At 34.8% G+C, this 22,202-nt stretch overlaps 1 protein-coding gene across 1 annotated transcript; it reads left to right on the top strand.

Annotated features, from left to right (window-relative positions):
* The first annotated feature begins 363 nt into the window (after positions 1–363).
* Positions 364–22,094, top strand: LOC133179499 (sulfhydryl oxidase 1-like). Its single transcript, XM_061314253.1, has 10 exons — positions 364–678; positions 9,839–9,939; positions 17,323–17,474; positions 17,694–17,784; positions 18,338–18,471; positions 19,127–19,321; positions 20,148–20,277; positions 20,544–20,657; positions 20,966–21,104; positions 21,387–22,094. The coding sequence occupies exons 1-10, from the start codon at positions 447–449 to the stop codon at positions 22,067–22,069; spliced, it is 1,971 nt and encodes a 656-aa protein (XP_061170237.1). The 5' UTR covers positions 364–446; the 3' UTR covers positions 22,070–22,094.
* Positions 22,095–22,202: the final 108 nt, after the last annotated feature.

The raw sequence follows: 22,202 nt of genomic DNA on the forward strand, positions 1-22,202 counted from the left end.
TCTACTTCTGGCCAGTTCTGCTTAAGGAGGCTGGGGGGGGGGGGTCAACAAATTAACCACAAATTAACCACCAGATTTAACTTAATTTTTTAAATATGATATCTTAAGCTGTCAACTATCATTTGGCAAAGAAAAATTTAAAATTTTAGTTTTAAAATTTGATCCTTTTCTATATCTTCATATGGAGCTCTTCTTCTAAAGGAGATCAATATAGTCTAAAAATGGCCACGACCCCCCAGCCTCTTTAATTTCTACGAATACTGTGTTGTTCGAGTTAACAGTTTTCTTAATTCGCTCTCTTAACTGCGGAGGCGAGAAAAGTGAACAGATGGTTTGTCGGTAGACAGAACAGACTCAACAGTGAGAACTCATATTCTCAATCTGGCGACGTGTTTCTCGTAATGTGACCATTATCAGCTGTTGTGACGCAGTATGAAGGCTGCAATATGTCAACTTCAATGTTTTGTTTCTCCATATATACACTTATCTGTCTGATTTCGCCATCTTTAGCCTTGTTGTACAACTCCACAGATGACGTGATCGGTTTAGACAATGCCACATTCTACCAAACAATATTGGGCTCACATTTTGCTTGGAATGTTGAGTTCTACAACTCCTGGTGTGGACATTGTATTCACTTTGCGCCAACTTATAAAAAGGTCGCCGCAGACACTAAAGGTAGGTGTGTGCTTAAAATTGATGTTCAAGTAATGAAGATAGTACTCAGGTACTGATATATAATCATGTTTGATTTCAAAGTTGAATTGTCAGTCAATGGACATGAAAAACCTTGTTTTAAACATGAATATGGAACGATCTATAGTCAGAATAAAGAATCAAATGACCCTCTGTGGAATGTAGGAGTGAAACGGTTCACCGCGGTATCGATTCACCGCGGTATTTTTTCTCGGTTTGATACACGGTGCAAAATCTCTAATTTTCGGTTCGGTTCATTTTTCGGTCGGGATCGTTATTCAGTCTGGTTTGCCATAAGGTAAAACACGTTACTCAGTATAAATAAGTATAGAAAACATAAAATTTTGATGACTGATAGCTTGTAAAATAATTTTTGACAGTCAAATAATTTTAATCAATTTCTTCTAGTCAATTTGCAAATAAAATTCGTAAAATATGTGACAAGATTTAGAAAAAGAAAGCATAAAACAATGTTGAATTTGTTTCCTTCTATCAAAATGTATCGTATCGAAAATAACCGAACCGAGACAAAATTATACAATACTTATCGAACCGTGAAGGAGGTGTATCGTTTCACCCCTAGTGGAATGTCAGTTTCAAAAATGACATCCAAGTTGGGGTCATGCGTAAAATACATCGAGTTTGATCTGGACGTTTACAGAATTCACACATGAAGTGTGAATGTAACTATGGTAAAAGCCATGTCCATCCATCTTTCAGTCTGTCCCTCCACTTCAGTGTTTGTTTTATGGGGTGGGGTGGAGGTGTATTAGAGGAAGACACCTACAAGAGTCAGTCAAAGTTCAAGAATAAGATATCTTCTTTGGATATGTTATTTAAAAAACTTGTATATGTCTTTCACTGACTTACTTACTAATAGAGGTGCAACGATATACTGATACACTGATACATACCAATATTTTCTGGTAAGATAGGGTTAACGATACATGCATTGAAAAATCCATACGAAACGATACACAAACAACCTATTAAAAAATTGAAAATGAAAGAGTAGCACTTATAAAACACTTGTGATTTGATATAAATTTTGTGGATTTATTGCCAAGAAGACAAATAAAATACTAAGTTTATTAAGTTTTCTAATTTATCATAATATCGAGATACATGTATCATATTGCATGTATTGAGATATGTATTGTATTGCAAGACCTGTGCATTGTTCCACCCCTATTTACTAAGTAGTTGTCCTTATTATATATATATAACTGATATGGAATGGATTGAAGAAGACTTTATATTGGTGTCACTTGATCAGGGATGTACAATATTATTGGTATATTGCGGTATGACCCACGGGGATTATATATTACAATATGAAAATCAAATACCGGTATTTCACGAAACTTATAAAAATATGTAAAAACCTAGCTTCTACTTGTAGAAACTGCTGAAATAACTTGTAATTTCCATGGGCATTTTAATCTCATAAAAAACAAATGTTTGAAAAACATGGACCAATGCTGTGGTCTGTGCTTACTACTTTGTCAGCTTTCAGAGAGAGAGAAAGAGAGAGAAAACTTTTTATTCACGGTTGTAATTTTGATAATCTCACTTTAAAATAAATTTGATTAGAAAAATGTATAAAAAATCATTTTTACAGCACATATGCTGTGGTTCTAAAATCTGAGGTGGAATCAGTACAATGGTTGGGATGTAGTACCAGTTTTTAATAGTCCAGTACATTTTACAATTATAAATGGCCACTGATGCCGGGTGAGCCGACTGAGCCGGAAAAATTTGATAGGCTTGGGCGGCTTCAACATGGCGTCCTTTGGGATAGTAGTGTTGAAAGTTGTTTGTTTTAAGACGTGAAGCTTTTGATCTAGGTACGCTTGTGAAATGAACATATTTGCAAAAAGTGTAGTCCTTTTCTATGCTAGATAATGTTTTACGATAGAAATATAATATTTCTATTACTTTACATGAGCCTGTTCACTTGATTCTAAGAGTGCACCGGGGTTTACCCGGCTTGGTTCGGCTTGGCCGAATTCTATCACAATCAAGTATGCTTAATCCTTATGATTAAAGATAAACTCAACTAGTCTTTGAACTTGATACTTGATAGCAATTCAAAGTTTCTAGTCAAATTTATTCATAATAATTAATACAATTTATTGCAATATTCAAGGTAAATATTGCAGTATATTGCAATATGATTTTCCGCACTTGATCAATGGTCAAGGCAAACATGTCAATTGACAAGTGTTTTGATCATTGAGAGTAAAAGGACATATTTACATCCACTGAATATTATTTCCTTTATTTCTTATAAAAAACGTTGCCGTTAATCATTCCGTAAACAACACTAAGCAAGCCACCTGCATAGATTTCTTAAGCAATGGCTGTTCCGTCAATTATGCATACGATGACATACATATCTATAATACAATATTTAACATATTTGATTTACTTTGAATGTTTTTTATAGGGATATAAATATAAACAATAAAATGTCTTTCTTTGTTTGTTAGAACGGGATTAACGTCGCAGCTATTGCAGAAAAAAAATCACATAACCTGCTTACGTGGGTTATGTATTTTTTCTGCAACAGCTGCGACATTAATTCCCGTACTAACAACCAAAGAAAGCATTTTATTGTTTAGTAAGGTTGATTGACAAAACTTTTCACCTTTTAATTACTTGATGCTTCATTATTTTCAGAACCAAAAAAATATTTAATTTAGGTTCATGGAAAAATTTTGAAGATAAATTCATTTAAAATCAATTGATTTTCATAATCAGTTGTTTATCAATAATTAGATAATATAATGAACTCATTAATCTTTTATGATCACTTATGGTTCTGACCGCAAAAAAAATGATAACTCCAAGAGACCTCAAATCTTTGAATTATATCTGTAACTATCTAGTAAATAAATTTATAAGGAAGGAAAATTGACTGAATGACTCTAAATTACACTTTACATGCTAATAAGTATAAATGATTGATGTGTTGTTTGAAATAGATTGTTTCTTGACTTTATACCAACATATGATGTCAATGAATGAAATTGAATATAATTAGTGATGATCAGTCATGAGATTAAATGTCTTTCCCAACATTAAATAAATCAACTTAAAAGCTTTTTTTCTGTATATAAGTAAATTATTATAGATTTTTATCAAATTAAGTTAATTTTTTTCTCCCGGAACACACACTTATATTGCACAAACACGAAACTACTGTAAAATCAATTATTTTCACAGGGTCAAATTTTTGTGGTTTTGAGGAAAAAAATATTAGTTCATGGGCATTTGATTTCATGATTGATGAAGAGTATAGTCCAATTTTAGCACTTCACAGAGGGCATCATGGGCATGAATTCATGGGTCTCTTCATACCACAAAAACAAAACGATAATTACCGCCCACCCACCCTCCCTACCAACACCCCACCCCCAACCGCCAGTAAGAAAATTGGTGACTTCACAGTATATTTCAATGATTTTATTTTTTATGCAATTAAAAAATAGGGTAAAATTTTAATGTCCATTTTCAAAGGTCATGATCAAAAGCTCAAGATTTTTCAAATATGCATTCTGCTGTAAAGCCCTGTTTGACTTTGTCAGTTTTCTTAATATTAATGACTTTATCAGTACAATGAAATGTTTTATGCTTGGTATCAATTTTGTGGTTTTTCTTGAGTGCATATCACTTCATTCAAGACAAACATGCATTGTATACTAATACAGATGTTAAGATTATATTAAGATTACACTAACAGGAAAATAACACAAAAAAAACACACTTCCATCTAAATACATCTGTCACTTTATTTATTTTGTGCACAAATATCAATTATTTGTCTCAAATCAGAGATAATGAAGAATTGTCACATTGCTTAATGTGTTTTTTTTAATGATTTTTTAAGGATAGTGTTAAAAAATATATCCTTCATAGAGTAAACAAACATATATAGACATCTTTAGATGTTTATATCTCTAATTTATTAAGCTTTTTGGTCAGTGTGTCTTGACTGCACTGAAAAATACACACTTTTTTGAATCACAGAGGCATTAAATGTTACAGCAGGAATGATAAATTATCAGTTCTAACTAGTGTAGGTAGTGAAAGGCTGTAAAGATGAATAGTAGCCATCTGTCCTTTCTCATGACGTACTTATCTATAGTGAATCAGGTTTTATGAAGTCAAAACAGATACAATATATCTTCTGGTTTGAAGCAGGTGCCCCTAAAGGTAAATCTGTTAGTATTGATCAGCATACTGCATTGTCAAAACCAGCTGCCTCTTCCAAAATTGTGAAATTCATGGCCCCAGGGTCAGGGGTTCTGGCCTCAAGGTGGGGCTACATAGATCATATAGTGAAAATGCATTAATTCTTTGAAAATCTTTTTCTCTGCTCCTGGGTATTAAATAAAGTAAGTAAGTACATAATTATGATGAGCAAGAGTGCCTCTTCCAAAATTGTGAAATTCATGGCCCCAGGGTCAGGGGTTCTGGCCCAAGGGTGGGGCTATATAGATCATATAGTGAAAGTGCATTATTTCTTTGAAAATCTTCTTCTCTGTTCCTGGGTATTAAATAAGGTAACTAAGTACATAGTTATGAAGAGCAAGAGTGCCTCTTCCAAAATTGTGAAATTCATGGCCCCAGGGTCAGGGGTTCTGGTGATAGGGCGGGGCTCTATAGATTATATAGTGAAAATGCATTTATTCTTTGAAAATCTTCTTCTCTGCTCCTGGGTATTAAATAAAGTAACTAAGTTGAGAGTTATGATTAGAAAAATTGCCTTTTCAAGAATTGTGAATGTCATGGCCCCAGGGTCAGGGGTTCTGGTGTTAGGGCGGGGCTTTATAGATTATATAGTGAAAAAGCATTAATTCTTTGAAAATCTTCTTCTCTGCTCCTGGGTATTAAATAAAGTAACTAAGTACATAGTTATGATGAGCAAAAGTGCCTTTTCAAGAATTGTGAATTTCATGGCCCCAGGGTCAGGGGTTCTGGTGTTAGGGCGGGGCTCTATAGATTATATAGTGAAAATGCATTAATTCTTTGAAAATCTTCTTCTCTGCTCCTAGGTATTAAATAAAGTAACTAAGTACATAGTTATGATGAGCAAGAGTGCCTCTTCCAAAATTGTGAAATTCATGGCCCCAGGGTCAGGGGTTCTGGCCCCAGGGTGGGGTTATATAGATCATATAGTGAAAGTGCATTATTTCTTTGAAAATCTTCTTCTCTGTTCCTGGGTATTAAATAAGGTGACTAAGTACATAGTTATGAAGAGCAAGAGTGTCTCTTCCTAAATTTTGAAATTCATGGCCCCAGGGTCAGGGGTTCTGGTGTTAGGGGGGGGGGGGGGGGCTCTATTGATTATATAATGAAAATGCATTTATTCTTTGAAAATCTTCTTCTCTGCTCCTGGGTATTAAATAAAGTAACTAAGTTGAGAGTTATGATGAGCAAAAGTGCCTTTTCAAGAATTGTGAATGTCATGGCCCCAGGGTCAGGGGTTCTGGTGTTAGGGCGGGGCTTTATAGATTATATAGTGAAAAAGCATTAATTCTTTGAAAATCTTCTTCTCTGCTCCTGGGTATTAAATAAAGTAACTAAGTACATAGTTATGATGAGCAAGAGTGCCTCTTCCAAAATTGTGAAATTCATGGCCCCAGGGTGGGGCTATATAGATCATATAGTGAAAGTGCATTATTTCTTTGAAAATCTTCTTCTCTACTCCTGGGTATTAAATAAAGTAACTAAGTACATAGTTATGATGAGCAAGAGTGCCTCTTCCAAAATTGTGAATTTCATGGCCCCAGGGTCAGGGGTTCTGGCGTTAGGGCGGAGCTCTATTGACTATATAGTGAAAATGCATTAATTCTTTGAAAATCTTCTCCTCTGCTCCTGGGCATTAAGGTGTAAACTAAGTACATAGTTATGATGAGGAGTTGGGCCCCTTCCAGAATTGTGAAAGCCATGGCCCCTGGGTCAGGGGTTCTGATGTTAGGATGGGGCTCTATTGATTATATAGTGAAAATGCATTAATTCTTTGAAAATCTTCTCTGCTCCTGGGTATTATTTAAACAAACTAAGTGCATGGTTATGATGTATAAGGAAGCCTTTTCAAAAATTGTGAATTTCATGGCCCCAGGGTCTGGGGTTCTGTAGCCCTTTTCACAAAAAATCTTAAGTTTTTTGCGTAAGATTTTAACTTAAGAATCTCTTACAACAAATCTTAAGTGCGTTTCACGAACGCATTCGTAGCAGATTGAACTTAAGATTTTACTTACGACAGATTTCATCCCTAGCAACGACTTCAATATGCTTTATAATCCTTAAATAAGTGCGTCAAAATAAAAATAAAACTAAGTTTTCAACATTTGTCAGCATAACAAACATTATTGCGAATGCAAGCGTTTGTGAAGCAAGAAAGTTTAAAATCTGACGTCACAATCACAAGTCTGACGTAAAAGTAGGTCATACGAAAATCTTAAGTGAAACTTATAACGTAAATATTTTGTAGTGTATTTCATTTGATTTTTCGACAATGATTGTGAAAAAAATATAAAATGTTATTGGAAGTTGCTTTAAAAAGTTCAATTTAACATGTATTTTGGTTTTTGCGGTTATATTTTTATAATAAAATCGATTTTAAAATACTTAAGAGAGGGTTGGGGCTCTCGTAAAGTTACGACAGATTTTGCACTTACAAATTTCTTAAGACTTTTTGTGAAAACGATTTTTATCATAAGTTTTCACTTAGGATAAAAATATGTCGTAAGAGTGTTTGTGAAAATGTCCACTGGTGTTAGGGCTGGGCTCTATTGATTATATTGTGAAAATGCATTGATTCTTTGAAAATCTTCTTCTCTGCTACTGGAGATTATTTAAACAAACTAAGTGCATGGTTATGATGCATAAGGATGCCTTTTTAAAAATTGTGAATTTCATGGCCCCAGGGTCAGGGGTTCTGGTGTTAGGGCGGGGCTCTATTGATTATATAGTGAAAATGCATTGATTCTATGAAAATCTTCTTCTTTGCTACTGGAGATTATTTAAACAAACTAAGTGCATGATTATGATAGGCAAGGATGCCTCTTCCAAAATTTTTAAATATATGGCCTCAGTTTTTGGGGTTCTTGAGGAGGGGGGGGGAGGGGGGCTCTATTGATTATATAGTGAAAATGCATTAATTCTATTAGTTAATCCTGTCTGCTCCTTAATGTTGAGCTGATAAATAAATTGCTTGGCTATGATGAAAATTGGAGCTTCAAACAGAATTTTTAAATCTTGTGGTCCTAGGGTCAGGGGTTCTGGCATAACGAGGGGGGGGGGGGGGGCTTTGATAATATAGTGGAAAAGTGTTAATTCATTGAAGTCCATAGTTATGATGATGAGGGTAACTCTTCCAAATTTGTAAATTTCTTGACCTTTGATCTTGGGTTCTGGTGTTAAGGTAAGGCTTTGTTGAATCTGTAGTGAAAATGCATTGTACCTGTGAAATTCTTCTCTGCTTCTGGGCATATCGGAAGCAAACTGAGTAAAAGTTTAAATGATATAAGTAAGCATATTTCTACCAGATTTTTGAACATCTGGACCATTCGTCTAAGCATTCTGGTCCTGGACAGGGCTCTATTAATTTGTATTCTACTGAGAGAAGTTATTCCCCTTTTCCATTCACCTTTGATAATTAATCACTTTAAATACTGTATTTGAAAGGTTAATAGAATAAGATAATTAAGCAAGAATGTTTATCGTATCATTCAAAAAGTACTTTCTTAGTTTTAATAATCAGGCAGACCTGTAAGTAATAGATAAATAAAAATGAGACAAAAATAACTTATTTTATTAAAAGTTCTTCAAAGACCATAAGAGAGGTCAATGCTAGAGGTCTTAATATGGGTTTAAAAATAGTACAGAAGCACTAATAGTTTGTTAATAGTCTGCATGGTGATAGTGTTAAGTGGGGGACAGATTAGAACTTAAGTTATGAGTTGATACTGAATTATACTAAACTAATTATTTTGTTGATCCTGATCTTCCTACTTCTCTTGCTTTAGGGCAACAAAGCTTCATCTATCAGTATATTTAACTTCTAAATTGTTGTATAATACTCAGGTGACCGTTAAGGCCCTTGGGTCTCTTGTTTATATTTGAGTGTATGATGAGTTACAGATCAAGTTTGCATTTCATCCTGCTTCAATGATATTTGACAGAATTATGGCATTTTCAATTTCTAATGGTTTTCCGCATTTTTTTCTAAACGCTTGCAGATATTGAGCTGATTTTTGGTGTGTTACTTTATCTTGATCGAGTTACAGATCAAGTTTGCATTTTGTTTGGCTTCATCGATTTTTGGCTGAATTATGGCATTTTCAATTTTTAACTAGAACCAGATTACACTTGCCGGTAGGGCAAGAATGCTTGTTCAAAAAAAAGGAAATGCAATTCTTAAAATGTGGGGCATTGGAAACATTTTAAAAATTGATATAATGACACTGTCTGAATGAGGATTCATCACAAACCCAGTGCATCTAATAAATGAGACGATAAACTTCACTAGAACCATGTAAAGATACATGTACTTACAGAAATGTTCTGTATGCTGTTTGTTGTATCCCTGGCAGCTGTACATCTCTAGCTTGCCTGGTCAAAAAAAAATGGGATGGACAACCAGAGAGCTACAGATCCTCCCAATTATAAAAGTGTTTATATTTAACCTGTCATCTCAAAAGGTTCTTGGCACATTTTTTATTACTGCTACAGAAAATGACATACCACAACCATTGTTGTTGGATCTCCTGGGCCATTGAAAATTTTGCCTTGTCATGCCACCTTAAATGGTAGTACATGTACATGTATAAATAGGCAAAATTTTGAATGTCTCATTTTCAGGCCTAAGAGGGATATTGACAAAGATTGTGGGAACTGTTTTGTTGGAGATGTAGTAAAAGAATTATAGTGAGATGTTTTGATTTCTATGTCAAAAAGCGGCTAAATTTGACTCCTTTCATATTTTGTTCTCTATAAGAAATAAACATTTCTATACTTTCAGATTAAATTCCAGGCCTTGCAAAACTATTTTCCAGATTATATTTGATATTTTTCTTTGCCAGAATGTTTATTAATGTAGACCCAATGAAATATTAGTTTTTATTTAAAGGATGGAAGGGAGCTATTGGCGTAGCAGCCATTGATTGCTCAGATGTTAAAAACCAGGCTATTTGTACTCACTATGAGGTGAAGGGCTTCCCAACTCTGAAGGTAAGAGAAAAAAAAACAGGCTATATGTACTCACTTTAAGGTGAAGGGCTTCCCAACTGTGAAGGTAAGAGAGAAAAAAACAGGCTATATGTACTCACTCTAAGGTGAAGGGCTTCCCAACTCTGAAGGTAAGAGAGAAAAAAACAGGCTTAAGAACACACTCTAAGGTGAAGGGCTTCCCAACTCTGAAGGTAAGAGAAAAAAAACAGGCTATATGTACTCACTTTAAGGTGAAGGGCTTCCCAACTCCGAAGGTAAGAGAGAAAAAAACAGGCTATATGTACTCACTCTAAGGTGAAGGGCTTCCCAACTCTGAAGGTAAGAGAGAAAAAAACAGGCTTAAGAACACACTCTAAGGTGAAGGGCTTCCCAACTCTGAAGGTAAGAAAAAAAAAACAGGCTATATGTACTCACTTTAAGGTGAAGGGCTTCCCAACTCTGAAGGTAAGAGAAAAAAAAACAGGCTATTTGTACTCACTTTAAGGTGAAGGGCTTCCCAACTCTGAAGGTAAGAGAAAAAAAAACAGGCTATTTGTACTCACTTTAAGGTGAAGGGCTTCCCAACTCTGAAGGTAAGAGAAAAAAAACAGGCTATATGTACTCACTCTAAGGTGAAGGGCTTCCCAACTCTGAAGGTAAGAAAAAAAAACGGGCTTTAGGAACACACTCTAAGGTGAAGGGCTTCCCAACTCTGAAGGTAAGAGAAAAAAACCAGGCTGTATGTACTCATTTTAAGGTGAAGGGCTTCCCAACTCTGAAGGTAAGAGAAAAGAAACAGGCTTTAAGAACACACTCTAAGGTGAAGGGCCTCACAACTCTGAAGGTAAAAGAAAATATTTTAAAAAAATATTGATTAACTGTGAGGTGAACATAAGAGAAAAACATACAAAAACAGGCTTCCCATCTCTGATGAGATTATTATGATTTTTTTTATCCAACAGGTTGTGTATTTTCTATCCCAAAGCCTTTGGCAAGAGGATAGTAAATGTACACCCAGATCTATGAAAAAGATTTTTATGGAACATTCTTCTTTTTTCATGTTTTACTTACATGTAGTACTCTTATCAGGTTTACTCCTCATTCTCTTTATTACATGTTGATTTGTAAAATAATGCATTAGGCCAGGTAAAATTAATCTTTAGATTATCATACCCTTCCATCCCTTAGAAAGTGTCCCAGCCGTTTGTTTTTTATTTTGGTTTTTTATCAATAATCAATTGGAAGTTTGTTGGCATCGATCAAATAAAACATAGGTAATCAGAGATTACAGAGCTCACCTCAATGAATGTTGTCTTTAAGTAAGGCAACTCAGGTAATTCAGTACATCTTTTCTTTAAAAAAAAGAAATGTTTTAAAAAGGAGATGGGCAAACATAGCGTGCAGAAAGCCTATAGCTTCAAATATATAAAAATCATATTCAGTCTGTGAATTCAGTATTTAGAGTAAAGTTCTCATTATTGAAATGTATGAAATTATGATAAACAAAACTTTTCTGAGGAAAATTTTCTCGGAAAATTTATTCTTTTATTAAAAAAAATAATGTGATATTCATGGGGGTTCGAACCCTAGCAATAAAAATCCCGAGTATCATTTCCTCTCGAGACTAGCACGCTAACCACTAGACTACACAAGATCTGATGAATATCGGTATTTAAAACATGTTTGTGATATGACCCTTGACTTAATGGACTTCAAGTATTTCTCGGAAAGATGCGAATTTTGTGTCATAAAAGTGTATTTTAAAGGTATAGTGGGTCTTTGCTCCATATTTTAGGAAACCAAAAAATGTATATTTTTATGCAAACTTCGAGGATTAACTTTCAAAAAAATGGAGCGAAGACCCACTCATATCGAAAAATAGTGTTATAGTATGAGAAAATGACTCTTTTTGCCCTCTTTAGTGTGTGTACAATATTTCATAAGCAAATAATTTCAATCTTTGTGAGATTTTTGTAAATTGTAGAGATTTTACATAAAGTATATTTTAATGTCAGATGAAGTATCAAGGAAAATTTTGATATAATTGAGATTTAATTTTCACCTTCATGTTTGTCACACTATAGGCTTTTCGCTCGTCATGTTCACCCATCTTCTTAGTTTATAAGAGTGTTAGTTTTTGAAGAAATATTCTAGAATTTTGAAATTTTTAATCTGTCTGTCATACAAATGTGTTTTGACCTTAAAATTTGCAGAGAAACCTCTTTTTGCAGTATAAAGCTTAGCTTGGAATAATTTCCTCTGAGTATCTCTTGAAATTTTATAAGCAATATGAGAAATGAAATTCTAGAACTCATGAAATTTAACTTGATAAAGAAGACTATATGTTGTTATCAAATATCAGGGAAAGTACACATCAATTCAAGTCAATCTGGTTATTTTCTGTATGATATATTTATATGCTTATGGGACTGTCAACTGAAACAGTGAAAAGTTCAATGGTGGCCCTAGGTAGGATCATATTCTGTCTATCTGAGATATTTTCATCCTGTGATAAAAATTGTTTCAGCTGGTTTTGCTCAAATGTTCATAAAAAAAATGAATTCAGACTTGTGGTGATGGTGCAAGACCAATATTTTATACACAGACTCTATTGATAGATAAACACCATTACAAATATAGATTATGATAACACGTTTTATTGAAATCAGAGATTTATCTAAGTGTGTTAATACATTTGTCTGTTTCTATCAGTCTGTGGGGTACTTCCTGAATTTAATTCAGTGATTTATACAGACCAAATGACACCAAAGTGCCATATTTTATATCAGAGCAACAGCTGCTTAGAGAATTTATGAAAATATTTTAACTGAAAATATAACAAATCATTTATTATAGGAGTGTACTGATAATTCTAGTTATTCCCATTTTTAGCTCACCTCGACAAAGTCGAGATGAGGTTATGCCATAGACCCAGTGATGGCGTCGATGTCCAGGTTAAAGTTTAAGGAGCAAGTCCATTCCCCAAAAACTATAAGCCCTACCTGCACCAAACTTGCATGGATGATGTATCCAGGGATGGACCCTACCAGACTTGCTTTGGATGCTAGATCTGACCTACATTTTCCAGATGAGTGACCAGGTTAAAATTTTTACAGCAAGTCTATTTCAAAGTACAAAAAGCCCTACCTGGACCAAACTTGCATGGATGATGTATCTAGGGATGGAAACTTCAAAACTTGCTTCAGATGCTGGATCTGACTTACATTTTACAGATGAGTGACCAGGTTAAAATTTTTGTTGTAAGTCCATTCACAAGTAATGTAAACCCTACCTTATACCAAACTTATATGGATGGTGCATCAAGGGATGCACACTAACATACTTGCTTCAGATGCTGATTTGACCTACATTTTTAGCTCTTCTGAGCTAAAGGCTCAAAGAGCTAATGCTATGGCCATTTGTGCGGTGTGCGTAAACTTTTTAGAATATGGGCCATAACTCAATAACTCCTTGGCCAATTATTGTCAAATTTGTCACAGGGTATCCTTGGCCCAAGGGCTCCCTTTTGTACTAAAACTAGGGTTGTGACCCTTAAACAAGGGGAGATAATTAGTAAAACAGAAACAAAAGTACTGGTTGCTAAAAAATCTTCTTCTCAAGAACCACTGGGTAGATTATCACCAAACTTACACAAAAGGATGAGGATATGTTGTAGATTAAAAATTGTTCAAGGCATCACCCTGGGGCAAAGGGCGTGGTCTCAAGGTCACTTCAAAGTTGACCAAAAATTACATTTTATTAAAATGTTGATATTTTGCTTACTATAAGGACTAGGATCATCAAATCTTGTCAGTTGATGCATCTAAGGACCTCATATCATGTTGACTTAAAAGTAGGTCACGGTGACCTACTTCTTAAGTTTTGCAGCCATTTTTTTTCAAAATGATTTAGAGGCATATTTTGAACAATTTAAGGCCTATGATCATCAAACTTTGTCAGTTGATGTATCTTGGGTCCTCAAAGTACATCAACTAAAAAGTAGGTCACCTTGACCTACTTTTTGAATTTTATGGCTAATCTTTTACAAAACAATTAAGGTCAATAATTCGAATACTGAGAGGTTTAGAATCCTGAAATCTTGCAAGAGGATGCATCTTGGGGCCATAAAACATATGTATTAAAAAGTAGGTCACAGTGATCTACTTTTTGAACTTGGCAGGAATTCAATTTCAAAGTGTTTTAGAGGCATAATTTGGACATTTTAAGGCCTATGATCATAAAACTTTGTAAGTTGATGCATCTTGGGTCATCGCAGTAGGTCAACTGAAAAGTACCTTTCAATTTATATGACTATAATTAAATATTTCAAGTACTAATTGGCTTAGAATCATCAAACTTTGTCAGTTGATGCATCTTGGGTCTTCGGAGTAAGTCAATCAAAAAGTAGGTCACCGTGAACTATTTTGGAAAATTTATGGCTTTAATTAAATATATTGGGTACTAATTGGCTTAGATTAATCAAACTTTGTCAGTTGATGCATCTTGGGTCTTCGTAGTAAGTCGACTGAAAAGTAGGTCACCCTGACCTACTTTTGAAATTTTATGGCTGTATTTAATATTTTTCGGGTACTATTTGGGTAAGAATCATCAAAATTTGTCAGTTGATGCATCTTGGGTCCTCGCAGTAGGTCGACTGAAAAGTAGGTCACTGTGACCTACTTTTCAATGTATATGACTATAATTAAATTTAAGGTACTAACCGGCTTAGAATCATCAAACTTTGTCAGTTGATGCATCTTGGGTCCTCGGAGTAAGTCGACTGAAAAGTAGGTTACCCTGACCTACTTTTGAAAATTTATGGCTGTATTTAATATTTTCGGGTACTATTTGGCTAAGAATCATCAAAATTTGTCAGTTGATGCATCTCGGGTCCTCGCAGTAGATTGACTGAAAAGTAGGTCACTGTGACCTACTTTTCAATTTATATGACTATAATTAAATATTTCAGGTACTAATCGGCTTAGAATCATCAAACTTTGTCAGTTGATGCATCTTGGGTCTTCGGAGTAAGTCAACTGAAAAGTAGGTCACCCTGACCGGGCTGTATTTAATATTTTTTGGGTACTATTTGGATTAGAATCATCAAATAGAAGTGATAGGTTGTACAGTTTATCAGAAGAGCGATCCAAGGCCCTTGGGCCTCCTGTTCAGATGAGTGACCAGGTATAATTTTTGGAGCAGGTTCCATTCCCAAGTAACTATTAACCTTATACCGAACTTGAGGGGATGATGCATCTAGGGATGTACACTACCGAACCTGCTTCAGATGCTGGTTCTGACCTACATTTTCCAGATAAGTGAATATTACCCCTTGCTGAACCAAACAAGCATAGAGGATGCATCTAGGGATGGAGACTACCAGACTTTCTTTGGATGCTTGATCTAACCAACATTTTCCAGATCAGCTAATATTAGCTCATGCAACCAAAGTTGCATTGATGATGCATCTAGGAATGTTCATTTTCCGACCTGCTTCAGATGCTAGATCTGACTTACATTTTCTAGATTGGATGATGCATTTAGGGATGGACACTACCAGACTTGCTGGATCTGACTTACATTTTCCAGTTGAGTGAACAGATTAAAGTTTTTGGAGCTGGTCCATTCCCAAGTATCTGTAAGTCCTACTTAAATCAAACTTGCTTGGATATTGATCTAAGGATGCACACTAACACAAAAAAAATTGGTGTGAGATTTGCCTTACTTATAGATAACATTCAGCAAGGTAAGCTTTGTAATCTTCAATTATATGTTTTCTTTTCATGAAATAATCATAGTTCAGAATAGGAATTTTCTGGATGAGTGACCAGGTTAAAGTTTTTAGAGCAGGTCTTATTTCCTAGTAACTTTAAGCCCTATGTTGACCAAACTTGCATGGATGATACATCTAAAGATGCACACTACCAGGCTTGCTTCGGATGCTGTATCTGACCAGAATTTTCCAGATGAGTGACCAGGTTAAAGTAATCTATAAGGGCTATCAGAACCAGAACTTTCATTTTCTGGATGAGTGACTAGTTTAAAGTTTTTAGGTAAGTCCATTTCCAAGTAACTGCAAGCCCTATCGGACCAAAATTGCGTAAATGTTACATCTAGGGATGCACACTACTAGATAATTAGTTTGGGACTTTGCCTTACTTAAAGACAACATTCGTTGAGGTGAGCTCTGTAATCTCTGGTTACCTATGTTTGTGTGTCTGTTAGATGAATAAAGGTGTTTTGTCAGCTGCAGAACTGTAGCACTATTGTTTTACCATGTAAGGAGAAATTTTAGCGAGGATTTAATTTTGGCATTATTAGCAAGGGTTCTGAGCTCGCTAAAATTGAATATCACTAACATTTTATTCCGTATCGGTTGTTATAGCTATTTCTCTTTACATTATAAAATCGCTAAAATTACTTCTCGCTAAAAATATATACCGTACATACTCGCCTATAAGTCGGTCCGCCTATAAGTCGGTTGTATTTTTTTAGGTTAATTTGGAGGAATTTGCCATTGACCCGCGTATAAGTCGGTACAACTTTTTGCCAGAATCAGTTGACAATTTCAAATCAATATTCTGATGTTTTAACCTGGTTTCGAATAATATTTTTAGAAATGACGCCAATATTTAATTTTAAATCATTAAAAAAAGTATATAATGCACACTTAAGATAAAAATAGTAATAAAATATGTATATACTTGTACTTTATGTGTAAACTTAGAATACATAGATGATATAATATATCCAGACTTTGTTCAATGATAATCGTGGGAAATGTTTATAAAATACTACATTTTACAGTCCAGAGAATACCAATCTTTTTATGACTCGCCTATAAGTCGGTCATAGAGTTTTGGACCAATATTTAACTCCCAAAAAACCGACTTATAGGCGAGTATATACAGTACTGACTTTTGGGGATAAATTGCTAAATTTGTGTCTCGCTTAAATTTCCACTTATACTGTATATTTTAGTCTTTGACCTTAACATGGTATAAAAATATAAAACCATAATGCTAAAGTTCTGCAGCTACCAAGAATTCTAGATATTTAGGATAAAATATTGAAAGAAAAAGTAATTGGGACTTTCAAATCACTTCAGCATATCCACGGTATTAAAAATATCCATGTTCAAGATACCAAAGTTCAGTAGTATTTGATGTGACAATGTCTATATGTCTCAGTGTCTTTGATATGACAATTTCAATAAAACAATGTCTCAAAGCATTTGCTGTCACAATTTTACTTTGTTTTTATGTCTTGAATGTGACAATTTCTACCATGTCTTGTCCCTATTATATTTTCTACTATAATTTTAAATCTAGGACTGGGCATTTTTGAAGTCTATTTTGTAAACATTTGAACGCTCTACTTAAAATAATCCCCACACCATTTCAGCTGATACCTCCGGGGGCGGGTCATGAGGACCTGGGTCTGGACTATTACAGCATTGACCAATCAGAGATTGAGATAATGATGATTGATTACCTGACCAATCTCACCATAGTGAACAGAAAACCAAGAGGATGTCCGTACCTGTTACCTCTTAGGTGAGACAACAGCAATGAACCAATTACCTGCTGAAGCCAATGACAAAGTATTTTTGGCAGTTTAAAAGTTATTGCATGGAATTCAATTAATATGCCAGGGGTATTTTATTATAGCTTTATTCAAGCAAGTTTTTTTTTTTTTTTTTTTAACTTTTTACATTTTGGTCTTCTTCCCCAATCCAGTGGGCCAGTTTCATCAAAATATTTTTTTAAATACAGACATATAGAAAACATCTGGCAGTCAGCAAGACAAGAACACAAGCTTGTAGCCCTCATCTTTGAGGAGGAGGAATCATATCTCGGGAGACAAGTAAGTTAATAAAACATGTATTTACATTTGATGTTTGTTGTTAATAAAACATGTATTTACATTTGATGTTTGTTGTTAATAAAACAAGTATTTACATTTGATGTTTGTTGTTAATAAAACATGTATTTACATTTGATGTTTCTTGTTGCATGTATATTGTCTACATCTTTTTTACACTGATTTCTGTCCCATATTTTATAAAGGGTCATAGCCACACTGTTTTTACTAGTCTTTTTTTCATGTTTCCTGTTTGGAATAAGTTCCTTTTATTCTTTATCCTGTTATTGTCAATATTACTTCATTTATAGCAAAATTAGATATTATGTTTCTTTCTGGTAGTGGCAAGTCTTACAACAGTGTCTTAAATTGGTTCAAGATCTGCTTAAAAAGATATGATATTTATAAGTTGAAGTACACTATTTTACATGAAGGGTCATAATCCAGACCTTTTTTACTCATCTTTTTTTCTGTTTCCTGTTTGGACTGAGTTCCTGTTATACTTATCCTGTGATTATCAATATTCATTCTTAACTAAAACATTTTTATGTTGTAGGTTATATTGGACCTCAGCCTGAATTCTAACATTCTAGTTCTTAGAATGGATGCCCAGAGCACAAAAAAGTTTGGCATCACAACATTTCCATCTCTGTATTTATTTGAGCCACATGGTTTTAAGCAGATTGCAAAGTAAGAGCTTTCAGGATGGTAAAAAAGATCATTTTCTTTATGTCTGTATTTAACAGAAATGTTAATTCAAAATCTTCATATTAAGTTATGAATGATGAATATTATATCTTTATTTATTTATTTTTTAGATATATATCTTTAATTGAATGAAGGTTGTTGTTATTTTTATTTTACATTCAAATGCTATTGATACTTGCAAGTGCAGGACTAAGTTGCCTAGTGATTCAGTGATACACTCAAGTTTCAGGTCACTAACAGTTGATTTACAGATGGTAATGGTTGATAAAAAAAAATATATGAGAAGCAACAAGAACATCAGTGAAATATTCATGTTTAAATATTTGATTGACAAGACAAATAAAAGTGCTCTCATGTGATTTTGATAAAGTAATTATATATTGTGGAAGCATCATTGTTCATGGGGGACCAATGAGCATGGGTTTCTTGATTGCCAAAGAACATTGACACCCTCCCACCCCTACCCCAAATTAAAATGATTTGACAATAAAGAACTTGATCACATAGTAATCAATAGACATGTACAATTTGTACATTGCAAGATACTTTATATTGAATACATAAGCAAACTAAATTTAGCATTCTTTTTACAGTTTCATATGCTATACTATGGATGGTGTCTATCTCTTGTTTTCAGAGGTTATACTGACAGAGCATCCTTTGTGAGTGCATTGACAGCCCTTGTCTCCACAGAGAAACTAGGTGGTAGAAACCAACAACCACTGCCTTTGCCAGACTCTGAGCATCTGCAACAGGAAGTTGATGTTCTTCAACCCCAGAATCAGAAAAAAAGTGTCCAAGACATGGCTATTAAAGAAAAAAACCCTGAAAAGTTAGTTTATATATATATATATATATATATATCTATATATATATGTAAGACTCCAAAGTCCGATGGTCACGCCAAAGGCTGCTGGTCTCGCCAAAGTCTGATGGTCTGCGCTGAACCACGATGGTTTGATGTCGGTACGGACGCCAAAGTCCGATGGTCACACCAAAGTCCGATGGCTCGTTTCCCATGAGACGCGCTGCGCTAAAGTCCATTGGTGCGGAGAAACAATCAACATTTATGATTTCACAGTATTCCGACATCAGTCCTTGACGCCGTTGTCCTGCATTCAAAAGCCATCAATTTAGTATTCGTCCTCGCATACAGTTTCACTGATTTTGCTTATTGCTTGCACCCAACAGAGATATTAGGGTTAGTCCTCGCTTACCACTCAGCTGATCAGGGTTAGTCCTTGCACACTTTTGGACTGATTATAGGATAGCTTCGCATAAACCCGAGAGATTAAGGGTTAGTCCTTGCACACTATTCAACTTATTAAGGTTGGTCTCGCATTCACCCAAGATATCTAGTTTATAGTTTTTACACACCTTTCAACCAATTAGGGTTAGTCTTGCACCTCTCTGGACTAACCTCTCTGAGAGATTAAGGTTAATCCTCGCATAAAAAATTTATTTTGTATTATTTTAGATCTTGGCGTGTTAAACCATCAGGGTTTGGCGCAGATTATTGGACTTTGGCATGACCATCGGACTTTGGAGTCCCATCACACTTTGGAGTCCTACATATATATAGCCAATATAATGACTGCAAGAAGTTTAGTAAGGAAGCATCAAAACAGATATAAACAATGATTTTGATATCACTTCAGGTATGCTGTCCACATGCAGGACTTGGAGTCTGCTTTGACCTATTGTTTGAGGCATGAGGTGGCCATCCATAAAGACATTCAAGGGGAGGATCTAAAAGCTCTCCAGCATTTTGTTCGCATTCTTGCTAAAGTAGGCAATATTTTTAGCTGAGGAATGTTGTTCTTTGTGTGGTTCATACTGGTTCAGAGAATTGAAAAATGATTTAAAGAAACTTTTATAAGGAAATGATGCAATTCTTTTCATTTTATAATGTATCTTTAAACTAGTCTAAATTTCTAAGAATACTTTAATATATCCTTCCATTCTTTTTGTAACACAAGGTAGGTTTTATGAAAAAAAAAAAAAAAAAGAAGCTAGTTGTTTGAAGTGAAATTGTACAAGTTTGCTATTTTTAGTATTTTCCTGGACGGGAGGAGGTGAGTAGTTTTCTGAGGAAGCTGTCCAGCTGGCTGGATGGGGTACCAGACATAACTAGCTATCACTGGTCACACATGATTGAATCCTTACAGGTAGGTCATTCTGTTCAAAGGCTTTGCCAATGGCAAACTTCTGTTACATATATATAATGCACCAAAGAGTTGTGTGGGTTTTTTTTCGGCAATACATGTATTTGAAATGACTTGATTGTTGATTGTTTCCCTTAAAATTCAGTAAGCATGTGTTCGCTGAGAAGAAAAAGTGCTCTTTCTTTTATAGCAAAATATATTTCTAAAACCATGTACAAAAAATTTTAAAGGTAGTTTTTTTCTGTATGCAGGGGAAACAAGTCCCATGATAACTGCTTTTAGTTGAATTTTTTCTGCTCTTCTTTTTGTAGACTGTTGATTCTTTTCTGCCAGAGTCAGTCCTCTGGGTTTCCTGTCAAGGGAGTCAGACTTATTTCCGTGGATACCCATGCGGCATGTGGACTCTCTTTCACACACTGACGGTCAATTCTTACCTGTACGGAAAAGACAGTGAGTTCATAATACTATAGAATTTACTCAAAGGGCAATACATGATGTACCCAATATATAAAATACACATTTCTAGTCCGAAAATGAGTGTGGCAGTCTTTACTTTGAATAATAATTCAAAAAAGGTAAATTTTTGAATATTTTATATTTTCATTAATTGACAAGCTATTTTAATTTTTGCAAGTTTTGTTTTTCAATGTAAAAAAAATATATCCTGTGTTATAGCTGTGAAATAGAATTAATTCATAAGAAAGGAAAATAATCAACAGAAATATGTTGTAGGTGCTAAGTTCCTGTACAAGGATGTTCTCATAGCTATAGGAGGTTATATGAAGCATTTCTTTGGCTGTGTGTTCTGCAGCAGACATTTCACAAAGATGGCAGCAACCATCGACACTGAGGTGACCTCACCTAAAGAGCTTGTCCTATGGCTGTGGAGGTCACACAACAAGGTCAATAAGAGGCTCCATGGTGATGCCTCGGAGGACCCTAAACACCCAAAAGTCCCTTTTCCCCCCAAATCTGCCTGCTCAAAGTGTCACAAGTCCCAGGGCAACCAAGATCCCGAGTTTGATGAAGAGGCTGTGTTGATTTATTTGTTAGAATTGTATGGATCTGATCATATTATTAGCATTCCAAATGAAGTGGAGGACATTCCAGATATTAGTTCAGATAAGAAAGATATGGATTGGTGGCAGAAGATGCAGAGAAGCAAGGATCTGGAGAAACTCCGAGAGCTTCGTCAACAAAAACAGGAGGAAAAGAGGAAGAAGCTGTTGTCTAGACAACCAAGTCACCGTAAAGGTTCCTCAAGGGAGGTAAATCTCCCAGCTGTCGGGACAGTCAGTACCACAGACATGGGACTCTGTGCTGTTTATTATGTATTGTGTGTGTCCATCATTATTGCTTTATATTATCATTTTTTCTACAAGAGAAGATGCAAGTCTAAAAAACACTTTATATGATACCATTTTAGGGAGGGTTTTATACAAGTACAGTGGCGCCTCGTTTATCCGGACGCCTCTGTCCCCAACGAAATCGTCCGGATTAATGAATCGTCCGGATAATTGAATCACATCTCAAAAAGCACTCTCTAAG

This window comes from Saccostrea echinata, unplaced genomic scaffold (assembly GCF_033153115.1).
Source record: "Saccostrea echinata isolate AGI-Se365-2 ecotype Australia unplaced genomic scaffold, CSIRO_AGI_Sech_v1 ptg000004l, whole genome shotgun sequence".
NCBI classification, from domain to species: domain Eukaryota; kingdom Metazoa; phylum Mollusca; class Bivalvia; order Ostreida; family Ostreidae; genus Saccostrea; species Saccostrea echinata.